This window comes from Rhodnius prolixus, unplaced genomic scaffold (assembly GCF_049639745.1).
Source record: "Rhodnius prolixus isolate KJV_2025 unplaced genomic scaffold, Rpr scaffold_33, whole genome shotgun sequence".
Classification (NCBI taxonomy): domain Eukaryota; kingdom Metazoa; phylum Arthropoda; class Insecta; order Hemiptera; family Reduviidae; genus Rhodnius; species Rhodnius prolixus.
The window spans coordinates 536,362-550,449 of NW_027411608.1; the positions used below are offsets into that span (position 1 = coordinate 536,362).

General features: G+C 40.0%; 1 protein-coding gene and 1 long non-coding RNA gene across 8 annotated transcripts in view; one reads left to right on the top strand and one right to left on the bottom strand.

Annotated features, from left to right (window-relative positions):
* Positions 1-14,088, bottom strand: part of LOC141455220 (uncharacterized) — a 150,438-nt gene that overhangs the window by 9,203 nt on the left and 127,147 nt on the right. For 2 of the 4 annotated variants that reach the window (XR_012459168.1, XR_012459166.1), the window contains exons 1-3: positions 11,181-11,406; positions 9,580-9,967; positions 9,264-9,508 (exon numbers count right to left, since the gene is read on the bottom strand). This is a non-coding gene — a long non-coding RNA (uncharacterized lncRNA). Of the gene's footprint in view, positions 1-9,263; positions 9,509-9,579; positions 9,968-10,683; positions 10,974-11,180; positions 11,407-14,088 lie in introns of those variants that run through there. The other 2 variants (XR_012459167.1, XR_012459169.1) reach the window with 2 other exon arrangements.
* The window catches only part of LOC141455218 (uncharacterized), a 99,778-nt gene continuing 93,098 nt past the window's right edge, over positions 7,409-14,088 (top strand). For 2 of the 4 annotated variants that reach the window (XM_074130113.1, XM_074130116.1), the window contains exons 1-2: positions 7,409-7,544; positions 12,911-14,027. In XM_074130113.1, coding sequence (XP_073986214.1) covers positions 12,921-14,027 — 1,107 coding nt within the window. In that variant the 5' untranslated portion in view covers positions 7,409-7,544; positions 12,911-12,920. Of the gene's footprint in view, positions 7,545-9,602; positions 9,710-12,412; positions 12,836-12,910; positions 14,028-14,088 lie in introns of those variants that run through there. The other 2 variants (XM_074130114.1, XM_074130115.1) reach the window with 2 other exon arrangements.

The following is a 14,088-nucleotide window of genomic DNA, read 5'->3' on the forward strand; positions in this document are numbered from 1 at the left end:
ACCGCAACACATCTTAGCTTTGCGGGTCCAGCCTCTAACCGCTCGGCTATCGTGGCGACTAGCAAACATACTTTACTGCAAATTTCTCATATTAACCATTAAAGGTATAGACAGGGGAATATAGCCTAGTACCGCAACACATCTTAGCTTTGCGGGTCCAGCCTCTAACCGCTCGGCTATCGTGGCGACTAGCAAACATACTTTACTGCAAATTTCTCATATTAACCATTAAAGGTATAGACAGGGGAATATAGCCTAGTACCGCAACACATCTTAGCTTTGCGGGTCCAGCCTCTAACCGCTCGGCTATCGTGGCGACTAGCAAACATACTTTACTGCAAATTTCTCATATTAACCATTAAAGGTATAGACCAGGGGAATATAGCCTAGTACCGCAATACATCTTAGCTTTGCGGGTCCAGCCTCTAACCGCTCGGCTATCGTGGCGACTAGCAAACATACTTTACTGCAAATTTCTCATATTAACCATTAAAGGTATAGACAGGGGAATATAGCCTAGTACCGCAACACATCTTAGCTTTGCGGGTCCAGCCTCTAACCGCTCGGCTATCGTGGCGACTAGCAAACATACTTTACTGCAAATTTCTCATATTAACCATTAAAGGTATAGACAGGGGAATATAGCCTAGTACCGCAACACATCTTAGCTTTGCGGGTCCAGCCTCTAACCGCTCGGCTATCGTGGCGACTAGCAAACATACTTTACTGCAAATTTCTCATATTAACCATTAAAGGTATAGACAGGGGAATATAGCCTAGTACCGCAACACATCTTAGCTTTGCGGGTCCAGCCTCTAACCGCTCGGCTATCGTGGCGACTAGCAAACATACTTTACTGCAAATTTCTCATATTAACCATTAAAGGTATAGACAGGGGAATATAGCCTAGTACCGCAACACATCTTAGCTTTGCGGGTCCAGCCTCTAACCGCTCGGCTATCGTGGCGACTAGCAAACATACTTTACTGCAAATTTCTCATATTAACCATTAAAGGTATAGACAGGGGAATATAGCCTAGTACCGCAACACATCTTAGCTTTGCGGGTCCAGCCTCTAACCGCTCGGCTATCGTGGCGACTAGCAAACATACTTTACTGCAAATTTCTCATATTAACCATTAAAGGTATAGACCAGGGGAATATAGCCTAGTACCGCAATACTTCTTAGCTTTGCGGGTCCAGCCTCTAACCGCTCGGCTATCGTGGCGACTAGCAAACATACTTTACTGCAAATTTCTCATATTAACCATTAAAGGTATAGACAGGGGAATATAGCCTAGTACCGCAACACATCTTAGCTTTGCGGGTCCAGCCTCTAACCGCTCGGCTATCGTGGCGACTAGCAAACATACTTTACTGCAAATTTCTCATATTAACCATTAAAGGTATAGACAGGGGAATATAGCCTAGTACCGCAACACATCTTAGCTTTGCGGGTCCAGCCTCTAACCGCTCGGCTATCGTGGCGACTAGCAAACATACTTTACTGCAAATTTCTCATATTAACCATTAAAGGTATAGACAGGGGAATATAGCCTAGTACCGCAACACATCTTAGCTTTGCGGGTCCAGCCTCTAACCGCTCGGCTATCGTGGCGACTAGCAAACATACTTTACTGCAAATCTCTCATATTAACCATTAAAGGTATAGACCAGGGGAATATAGCCTAGTACCGCAACACATCTTAGCTTTGCGGGTCCAGCCTCTAACCGCTCGGCTATCGTGGCGACTAGCAAACATACTTTACTGCAAATTTCTCATATTAACCATTAAAGGTATAGACCAGGGGAATATAGCCTAGTACCGCAACACATCTTAGCTTTGCGGGTCCAGCCTCTAACCGCTCGGCTATCGTGGCGACTAGCAAACATACTTTACTGCAAATTTCTCATATTAACCATTAAAGGTATAGACCAGGGGAATATAGCCTAGTACCGCAATACATCTTAGCTTTGCGGGTCCAGCCTCTAACCGCTCGGCTATCGTGGCGACTAGCAAACATACTTTACTGCAAATCTCTCATATTAACCATTAAAGGTATAGACCAGGGGAATATAGCCTAGTACCGCAACACATCTTAGCTTTGCGGGTCCAGCCTCTAACCGCTCGGCTATCGTGGCGACTAGCAAACATACTTTACTGTAAATTTCTCATATTAACCATTAAAGGTATAGACCAGGGGAATATAGCCTAGTACCGCAACACATCTTAGCTTTGCGGGTCCAGCCTCTAACCGCTCGGCTATCGTGGCGACTAGCAAACATACTTTACTGTAAATTTCTCATATTAACCATTAAAGGTATAGACCAGGGGAATATAGCCTAGTACCGCAATACATCTTAGCTTTGCGGGTCCAGCCTCTAACCGCTCGGCTATCGTGGCGACTAGCAAACATACTTTACTGCAAATCTCTCATATTAACCATTAAAGGTATAGACCAGGGGAATATAGCCTAGTACCGCAATACATTTTAGCTTTGCGGGTCCAGCCTCTAACCGCTCTGCTACCGTGGCGACTAGCAAACATACTTTACTGCAAATCTCTCATATTAACCATTAAAGGTATAGACCAGGGGAATATAGCCTAGTACCGCAATACATCTTAGCTTTGCGGGTCCAGCCTCTAACCGCTCTGCTACCGTGGCGACTAGCAAACATACTTTACTGCAAATCTCTCATATTAACCATTAAAGGTATAGACCAGGGGAATATAGCCTAGTACCGCAATACATCTTAGCTTTGCGGGTCCAGCCTCTAACCGCTCGGCTATCGTGGCGACTAGCAAACATACTTTACTGTAAATTTCTCATATTAACCATTAAAGGTGTAGACCGGGGAATATAGCCTAGTACCGCAATACATCTTAGCTTTGCGGGTCCAGCCTCTAACCGCTCGGCTATCGTGGCGACTAGCAAACATACTTTACTGCAAATTTCTCATATTAACCATTAAAGGTGTAGACCGGGGAATATAGCCTAGTACCGCAATACATCTTAGCTTTGCGGGTCCAGCCTCTAACCGCTCGGCTATCGTGGCGACTAGTAAACATACTTTACTGCAAATTTCTCATATTAACCATTAAAGGTGTAGACCGGGGAATATAGCCTAGTACCGCAATACATCTTAGCTTTGCGGGTCCAGCCTCTAACCGCTCGGCTATCGTGGCGACTAGCAAACATACTTTACTGTAAATTTCTCATATTAACCATTAAAGGTGTAGACCGGGGAATATAGCCTAGTACCGCAATACATCTTAGCTTTGCGGGTCCAGCCTCTAACCGCTCGGCTATCGTGGCGACTAGCAAACATACTTTACTGCAAATTTCTCATATTAACCATTAAAGGTGTAGACCGGGGAATATAGCCTAGTACCGCAATACATCTTAGCTTTGCGGGTCCAGCCTCTAACCGCTCGGCTATCGTGGCGACTAGTAAACATACTTTACTGCAAATTTCTCATATTAACCATTAAAGGTGTAGACCGGGGAATATAGCCTAGTACCGCAATACATCTTAGCTTTGCGGGTCCAGCCTCTAACCGCTCGGCTACCGTGGCGACTAGCAAACATACTTTACTGCAAATTTCTCATATTAACCATTAAAGGTGTAGACCGGGGAATATAGCCTAGTACCGCATACATCTTAGCTTTGCAGGTCTAGCCTCTAACCGCTCGGCTACCGTGGCGACTAGCAAACATACTTTACTGCAAATTTCTCATATTAACCATTAAAGGTGTAGACCGGGGAATATAGCCTAGTACCGCAATACATCTTAGCTTTGCGGGTCCAGCCTCTAACCGCTCCGGCTATCGTGACGACTAGCAAACATACTTTACTGCAAATTTCTCATATTAACCATTAAAGGTGTAGACCGGGGAATATAGCCTAGTACCGCAATACATCTTAGCTTTGCGGGTCCAGCCTCTAACCGCTCGGCTATCGTGGCGACTAGCAAACATACTTTACTGCAAATTTCTCATATTAACCATTAAAGGTATAGACCAGGGGAATATAGCCTAGTACCGCAATACATCTTAGCTTTGCGGGTCCAGCCTCTAACCGCTCGGCTATCGTGGCGACTAGTAAACATACTTTACTGTAAATTTCTCATATTAACCATTAATGGTGTAGACCGGGGAATATAGCCTAGTACCGCATACATCTTAGCTTTGCAGGTCTAGCCTCTAACCGCTCGGCTACCGTGGCGACTAGCAAACATACTTTACTGCAAATTTCTCATATTAACCATTAAAGGTGTAGACCGGGGAATATAGCCTAGTACCGCATACATCTTAGCTTTGCAGGTCTAGCCTCTAACCGCTCGGCTACCGTGGCGACTAGCAAACATACTTTACTGCAAATTTCTCATATTAACCATTAAAGGTGTAGACCGGGGAATATAGCCTAGTACCGCATACATCTTAGCTTTGCGGGTCTAGCCTCTAACCGCTCCGGCTATCGTGGCGACTAGCAAACATACTTTACTGCAAATTTCTCATATTAACCATTAAAGGTGTAGACCGGGGAATATAGCCTAGTACCGCATACATCTTAGCTTTGCAGGTCTAGCCTCTAACCGCTCGGCTACCGTGGCGACTAGCAAACATACTTTACTGCAAATTTCTCATATTAACCATTAAAGGTGTAGACCGGGGAATATAGCCTAGTACCGCATACATCTTAGCTTTGCGGGTCTAGCCTCTAACCGCTCCGGCTATCGTGGCGACTAGCAAACATACTTTACTGCAAATTTCTCATATTAACCATTAAAGGTGTAGACCGGGGAATATAGCCTAGTACCGCAATACATCTTAGCTTTGCGGGTCTAGCCTCTAACCGCTCGGCTACCGTGGCGACTAGCAAACATACTTTACTGCAAATTTCTCATATTAACCATTAAAGGTGTAGACCGGGGAATATAGCCTAGTACCGCATACATCTTAGCTTTGCAGGTCTAGCCTCTAACCGCTCGGCTACCGTGGCGACTAGCAAACATACTTTACTGCAAATTTCTCATATTAACCATTAAAGGTGTAGACCGGGGAATATAGCCTAGTACCGCATACATCTTAGCTTTGCAGGTCTAGCCTCTAACCGCTCGGCTACCGTGGCGACTAGCAAACATACTTTACTGCAAATTTCTCATATTAACCATTAAAGGTGTAGACCGGGGAATATAGCCTAGTACCGCATACATCTTAGCTTTGCAGGTCTAGCCTCTAACCGCTCGGCTACCGTGGCGACTAGCAAACATACTTTACTGCAAATTTCTCATATTAACCATTAAAGGTGTAGACCGGGGAATATAGCCTAGTACCGCATACATCTTAGCTTTGCAGGTCTAGCCTCTAACCGCTCGGCTACCGTGGCGACTAGCAAACATACTTTACTGCAAATTTCTCATATTAACCATTAAAGGTGTAGACCGGGGAATATAGCCTAGTACCGCATACATCTTAGCTTTGCGGGTCTAGCCTCTAACCGCTCCGGCTATCGTGGCGACTAGCAAACATACTTTACTGCAAATTTCTCATATTAACCATTAAAGGTGTAGACCGGGGAATATAGCCTAGTACCGCATACATCTTAGCTTTGCAGGTCTAGCCTCTAACCGCTCGGCTACCGTGGCGACTAGCAAACATACTTTACTGCAAATTTCTCATATTAACCATTAAAGGTGTAGACCGGGGAATATAGCCTAGTACCGCATACATCTTAGCTTTGCGGGTCTAGCCTCTAACCGCTCCGGCTATCGTGGCGACTAGCAAACATACTTTACTGCAAATTTCTCATATTAACCATTAAAGGTGTAGACCGGGGAATATAGCCTAGTACCGCAATACATCTTAGCTTTGCGGGTCTAGCCTCTAACCGCTCGGCTACCGTGGCGACTAGCAAACATACTTTACTGCAAATTTCTCATATTAACCATTAAAGGTGTAGACCGGGGAATATAGCCTAGTACCGCATACATCTTAGCTTTGCAGGTCTAGCCTCTAACCGCTCGGCTACCGTGGCGACTAGCAAACATACTTTACTGTAAATTTCTCATATTAACCATTAAAGGTGTAGACCGGGGAATATAGCCTAGTACCGCATACATCTTAGCTTTGCAGGTCTAGCCTCTAACCGCTCGGCTACCGTGGCGACTAGCAAACATACTTTACTGCAAATTTCTCATATTAACCATTAAAGGTGTAGACCGGGGAATATAGCCTAGTACCGCATACATCTTAGCTTTGCGGGTCTAGCCTCTAACCGCTCCGGCTATCGTGGCGACTAGCAAACATACTTTACTGCAAATTTCTCATATTAACCATTAAAGGTGTAGACCGGGGAATATAGCCTAGTACCGCATACATCTTAGCTTTGCAGGTCTAGCCTCTAACCGCTCGGCTACCGTGGCGACTAGCAAACATACTTTACTGCAAATTTCTCATATTAACCATTAAAGGTGCAGACCGGGGAATATAGCCTAGTACCGCATACATCTTAGCTTTGCGGGTCTAGCCTCTAACCGCTCCGGCTATCGTGGCGACTAGCAAACATACTTTACTGCAAATTTCTCATATTAACCATTAAAGGTGCAGACCGGGGAATATAGCCTAGTACCGCATACATCTTAGCTTTGCGGGTCTAGCCTCTAACCGCTCCGGCTATCGTGGCGACTAGCAAACATACTTTACTGTAAATTACTCATATTAACCATTAAAGGTATAGACTGGGGAATATAGCCTAGTACCACAATACATCTTAGCATTGTAGATCTCGCCACTTAACCGCTCGGCTAACGTGGCACGATATTAACTGCTAATAAGCGAAAATAATTATACGCAACAGGGCCAAATTTGTAACATTAAATTTCACCAGAACACCCTATTTTTATGTGTAAGAGCAAGTAAACTAAAAAGGGGAAAAAATCAGAATGACAGAATTTAGCGATGAAAATCTCACAACTGGAAGCAACAAGTGTGCTTTCCAATTTTCTTGAAAATGGCTTCATCCATTTTCTTTGAAGGATTTGTTTTTTAAAGTCTTTGTAGCTGTAGATAAAAACATTTGAAAAATTATTGATCGGTTCCAGGATAGTACGCTTTACTTAATAGTTCTTAATCATGGAGAAAGTCCTGTGAGTTTTCCAAAAAAGATTTTTCCAACACTAAAGTGGGGAAATACCAAAAAACTATGGCAAACAGCACAAGTATTACTAAGAACAATGAACTGTGTGGTCACAACACAGCAAAAAAGATGTTGGGCTAGATCAAGGAGGTATTCCCTAACTACTAAGATACTGGGTAAGTACTGCACAGCCTGTGTCAGTGTCAGGGTAGAAGGAGAGGTCGTCCTTGAGGTCTTCACCACCCGTTGTCAGCGGCATCTTCCCATATATACCTGTATATATGTGTATGTAATCTCCAGTGCATCTTTAGTACTTGTCTTTCTCATCGCCTGCAGCATCCTTAGAATTCCTTTTGTACTGTTTAAAAAGTGTGTATCGTCTATATTGGATTTACTAGCCTCAGGTATCTATTTACTTCTGAGTATTCAGTACGAGAATTACGGCTTAATAACGCATTTTCTGATTACTCCGAGGGGGGAAAATACGTTTTTAGTTTTTAGCTATATCTGTAATGTAAATCTGAAGGAAGTGGAAAAATATATCGTCCCTGTAAAACGATTTTCTTTGTTTAGACCTACAAGTTATTTTCAATTTTAAATTGAACTTAAATTGAACCGTCGCGAACACTGCACCGAAATTTTATTTCATTTTATTTGAAATTAAAAAAGGGATCAATGTCCAATTTACAGAAACAACCATATTAATAACATAAATAATACAAATTCAAGTACTTATAATTTAGGTTTATATATTTTAGGTTTATAATTAGGCTTTAGCATTTTATTTTTAACGTTTTAGAGGTTTTTATAAAGATTTATACAAATACAAATAGTTGTTCATTCTTTTTGGTGACTGATTCATAGTTTCAATAGGATGAATAATTAATAACCATTTTCAGTCATTATAAAAAACTTTATTACGCCGAGCTTAATACTAGGACTAGGTCCATCTTCAGGGCTGTGGAACATATTTTACAGTGTGGTAACAATAATTATATTTAAATGAATACGTATAATGTAAAGAAATTTACAAAAACGTTTACCTAATTTACAAAGTAATATTTTACATCATTAGAGGGTTGGTGTGTCTTCTGTCTTGTTCTGACAGTCCATGAACAGACAAGACAGAAGACACACCAACCCTGTAATGTAAAAATATTTATTTGTAAACTAGCCCTGAAGATGACCTAGTCACTAGGTCGAAAGCTCGGCATAATAAATATATCACGACTGAAATGGCAATTATTTTTTCATCCTACCAAATACAAGTAGTTCAAAGAAATGGCTGACACCTGGCTTTATTTAAAAATTTTTTGTAAGAAATCTAAGTTAAAATGATTGGCTATCTGCATCATACGAAAGATAGGGGAGTAAAAAATGTAATTATGTTTGCAGTACGGTACATTGAATGGAGAAATAAGTTGCAATTAGGATTTCTGTACCATAAACAGTAAAAGTTTTAAGAAACTGCGGAACACATTTCATTGATATTTTTCTAGCGGAACTCTGACTCACAAAAAATCTAAAGGATGCAGTAATTGGTACGTTGGTATTTAGGAAGAAAGTAAACAATTTGCTAGTTGCAGAGTTACTATTACATGAACCTATTAGTTTCGCAGTTTTACTATCATTATATTTAAAGATTCGTTTAAAATAAATTAATAGGTGTAATAAACAAAAGTATAAATTTACTCTCATTTTCTAGTTTTTCGCATTTTCTTTCTTTTTATGAAGACATTAAAAGAAAAAAAAACAACAACAAACAAATCTTATTCCAGGGTAATTATGCATTTTTTGTTTTTGTTTCTAATAGCAGAATAATTCTGTTTGGAAGAACTACTTCAAGGGTCATTTATTAATTTTTCTTTGTCCACGAAGAAGCGGTATCGAGACGTCTTTTGATTTGTGGAAAACAGCATTTCAGAAGTACCTACTAAGAAATATAATTTATTATTTTGATTCTACAAGAAAAACAAATTTGACTAACATAATATTTTATATGCAGTCAGTCTTGCTAGCTAGCGAGATTAGCACGATAATTAGTAACTAAGCGATATTGCTATAGTTAAGTTTACAGATACAAACATTTGAAAAACTTTTTTAAAGAGTAAATAATAGATCACCTTCTCAGACTGGAGATGAAGGTAGGCGCTTTCTCCCTGTTCCTGGTTGTGAGAGGAGGAACTCTTAGTACAGGAGTTCGGTCCAATTGTAGCTCTCTTAGCAAGCGCTGTTTTTATCAGCCTGGACTACTCCAGATCAGCTTTCTGTTTTGTCCGCAGGCCATCTCTTTTACCATCTACTTTGGACCTAAAGATATACCTGGACACAATCGATTAACGCAGCAGGTGTCCTGCGTCATTCCTCCCTGAAAAAACGATTTTCCCTTAAATACACCAATAAAATTACTATTACCAAGATTTGACATGTCATATATACCTGTATATATGTGTATGTAATCACCAGTGCATCTTTAGTACTTGTCTTTCCATCGCCAGTAGCACCCTTAGAATTCCCTTTGTACTGTTTAAAAAGTGTGTATCGTCTATATTGGATTTACTTGTCTCAGGTACCTGAGTCTGTGGTTGTGGTGTCATGAAGAAAAAAACACGGGATAGAATTTAGAGTTAAATCCTGGGATGGATGGTGACTAAGTTTGTGCCGATGTTGTAGGATCTCTCTTGAGCAGTCGTTGGGCTTCAAGCACTGAGTTATTTCTCTGATTCTGCCCAAATGGCTACGATCCGGCGGATGTTCCAATAGTTAACTCTCCATCTACACCCGTTGGAGCTTTTGGACAGGATCTTATATCTGCATTTTATTTCCACTTAAAAACATCAAAATTGTCCCTTATTATGATTCTAATATTTCTAACTAATACATCCCCTTCAAACCCAAAACTTTGAGTCGTCTAACATTGTAGTTTCTACAAAACAAACTGTGCATACACCATGTAATCTTGCAAGGATCCCCTTTCCGACAACGGCTTTACAACGAACTTTTATAGAAGAATAATTTATGTAAAAATTATAAATCTTCGTCTATGAATTTTATTTAAAAACTTTAAACAAAATTCTAGAAGCCATTTTTCGGAAAACCTCAGGAATTTTCATTAAACCCGAAATTTTAACAAAGTTTAAAAAATTCACAAGAGATGAAACTGTAATTTTCACGAAAAAGACACTTTAGAGGGAATCTAAGTACTACGTGAAATATTTCTGCGATTACTCGTTTAGAGTTACACACACAAATAAATAAGCTAAACCCAATCGATAATCAACACTATTACAATTCCTAGCAGAAGAACTCAATAGTACTCTCCTGGTAACAGAAATAAAATAAGAAATAGTAATTTACAATGTGATATTCAGAATGTTTTATAAGAATAATTGTACCAACAAGATTATGGTTAGCTTCTAGTACAGCCTGTGTTAGTTTCGAATTCTGTTGCTGTCGATTTGTTTTTAGTCTGTCAGTGATGTTTTCCAGTACCAATAGTTCATCGGTTCTATAAGAATCACTGTACGATACATATATTCTTACTTTACAATTATTCATTGTAGTCTTACTAGACCCCAGCCACACGGGGTAAGGCGACAAAGGTATGAGCACGATGTCAAGAAGTCTGAAGTTTTGCGGATTCAGAAGTGTCTAGCAATTAATTACAGGATACAGCCGGTTTTGAGTATTTTTTTTTTAGGCCAATAGTATTTCAATGTTATGTTTCGAGTCCAGATCAGTTTTAACAGGAGTTTTAATATTTTAGAGTTCGCCTTTTTTCCGCTGAAGTCACAGTTGTTAGAAACTCTTTCTCCAAGTTTTTAAGATTCAATCTGGAAAGTTGAACCTTCGTTCAAATCCAATAGCTCCAAAAAAAAATTCAAGAAAATAACCAAGTTAAAAAGAATCGACATCCCTATGCGGAAATCTGGGATACATGCATTTTGTTTTAGCAATTTGACACCTTTGTTCCTTTTAGCCGATAATAGTAAATGGAACAAATCAAAAGTTAAATATAAATAGAAAGTACAAATACATACCTACAGACTGCCAGTTCAAAATTGGAATTATACATGAGTCATTGTTCAGAAAAAATTGTTAGTCTCCAACATTCAGGGTCCACAACGTGTGGGCGAGCTCATATGCAAATGGGGTTGTTTGTTGCGATTATTCTGTAACCTATCCTACGAGACCAGGGACTTTATCTTCCCGACTGTTATCACCTCAATTTATGACTTCCAGTTTGTGTTTATGTTCGGGTAAATTGTGTAGTGATGTACTAGTATAGTGTGTTTTGTATTTTACAATACTGTAACATAAACAGACTACAACATAAATATTTATTTTATGTTTATTGCTATCGTAACATTACAACATTGAAGATACGTAGAAAATTGGTTCCTTTCATAACTTTATATTTTTTTCATGCTTAGGTTATACATTATTAGAATTTCCACCGAAAAAGGTTTTGGATGAACTTAAGGCCTATGAAAAAACCAAAACATGAGAAATCTAATCACCTCACGAAAATCTGTAATTCATCATCACCCCTATGGGTTTACAATTACCCAAGTGGGTACTATTTTCTACGTCGTGATGCACTGGTTTAGGAACTGTTGTGAACTCATCAATAATGTTTTAGATTTTATGAAACTTAACGATTCTATAAGTAGATTTTTCAATATATATATTTTTTTTAATACAAAATTTCATGGAAAACAGTTCCAGCGGCCCACACCAACCTTCGTACATATTAGATTTATATTTATTTGAAATATTTTTATTATTTCTGGCGGTTACCTCCACAGTACAGTTTAAACGACTTCACGAAGTTTAAGCGAAGCTTGGGAAAAGATTAACTCAATGGTTAGATTCTTACGCGAAGTTCCCGATCCGTATGGGCTTAACAGCTCACTGTCTGGTGATAAACAATCCGCATGCCAACAGCGCACTGATAAAGGCACCGATCGTCAATGAACTCGTGATGTTGAGGCGCCTTAAATTGAGAAAAAATAATAAAGGAAGCTAGAAAATTCACGGTCATGATGTACTAGTATAGTGTGTTTTGTATTTTACAATACTGTAACATAAACAGACTACAACATAAATATTTATTTTATGTTTATTGCTATCGTAACATTACAACATTGAAGATACGTAGAAAATTGGTTCCTTTCATAACTTTATATTTTTTTCATGCTTAGGTTATACATTATTAGAATTTCCACCGAAAAAGGTTTTGGATGAACTTAAGACCTATGAAAAAACCAAAACATGAGAAATCTAATCACCTCACGAAAATCTGTAATTCATCAGCCTCCTGCACGTACGCAGTTCTCCATAGGAGTTTGGCACTACCAATTGTAATGAACGCTAGCGTTTAAGCTAAGTTAACTTTTTAGTTTTAACGATTGGAGGCTAACCAAGAACACAACATGATCGTATAAAATGATTCTGGTACCCTAACATAGATATTTTTTCAACGAATTCTTTTTCCAATGGAAATTCATTCATTCTGGAGAGGAAACAAAGTTCTCGGCTTTAATATGCAACTTGAAGTTAAGTCTACGTAATGGTAGCAACAACTAAATATGTCGAATAAGTTTCGAGCTTAGAGAAAATAATTTAGACAAAAGCGCGACATTACGAAACTTTGTGTTTAGGTGTATACTATTCTTCCCTCGAAAAATCCTAGGTGTGTATGTTTTCTTGGTTCCAGATTGTTTTCACATTTCTTGTTCGGATTTTAATGTAATTTTTTTTTTTTTAGGAGGAAGGTAATGAATGAGCTGTTAATATTGGTGACTGTCCTGGGCATCTCAGCAGGATATGGACCGCTAACAGCTTCCAAAGGGCGCCAAATCCCACCCTCTGAATCCAGGCCGCAATCAGACAATGAGGTCTTTCCAAATACCCAAGTGCAATCAGGTACTCTACCTGACGGCACTAATTACCAACTGACTTCGACAACCTTCAATCCAGCTGGAGAATCATCAGCGTCCTCTGGCTTCTGGTGGGCAGGGCCGAATTCACCATTCGGTAAAAAAGTGCCTGCCGCAAAACCAAATCATGAAAAATCTCCTTGTGATAATGGAGGCTTCGGACATGGATGCAACGGAGGAGAAGGAAGTCCTTCTCCACAGCCGGCTCCACAGCCACATAAACCCATTGATTTCTCAAATAATCCATTTCTGAGTGCTCTATTTTCGGGAAGTACTTTTTTACCGCCCTCATCTTTTCATCCGCGGCCGACACAACCAGAAGGAGGATTGCCCAACAAGCCTGAGTCACCAATCGGACAAGAGCCTAACCAGCTTCCATTTGGGCATTCCAATCCGAGTAGGCCTCCTAGCGGTTATCAACCAAATCAACAACAACCTCAACATCCTTCTCAGCAGAGACCAGATGGTTCTGACCCACTAGAATCCCCAGAACAGCAATCAAATCAACCTCCTTTTAACCAAAATCCATTCTTCCCCCATCTACCTTCAAGTCAACAACCCAGCCAGTCCCCATTTGGCCAGCATCCTTCAACTGCACACCCACAATCAACCCAACCCTTTAATCAGCCTAATGAATTTGAACCGCAAAATCAAGAAAACAATCTTGATTCAATCTCGAAGAGGCCTTCGAATAATTATCCAAGTCCAGAATCTCCAAATCAAGAAAGCCAACAATCATTACCACCCGGTGAAGAGCTGAATCCAGAACAGACAACTCATCCGATAGACTTGCCGAACAATCCATTTCTGTCGAGCGCATTACAAAATCCCATTCAGTATTCAGAACATCCAAACAGCTGTAATAAAGATGATCATTTCTGTGCACCTGCATGGGCCTGCAACAATGGCGTTATCATCGATCCTATAATTGAGAATAAGCGTAAGGTAAATAATATTATATTATTAAGTTATTTTGAATTTGTAGAGTGCTCGTTAGCGTGGGAGT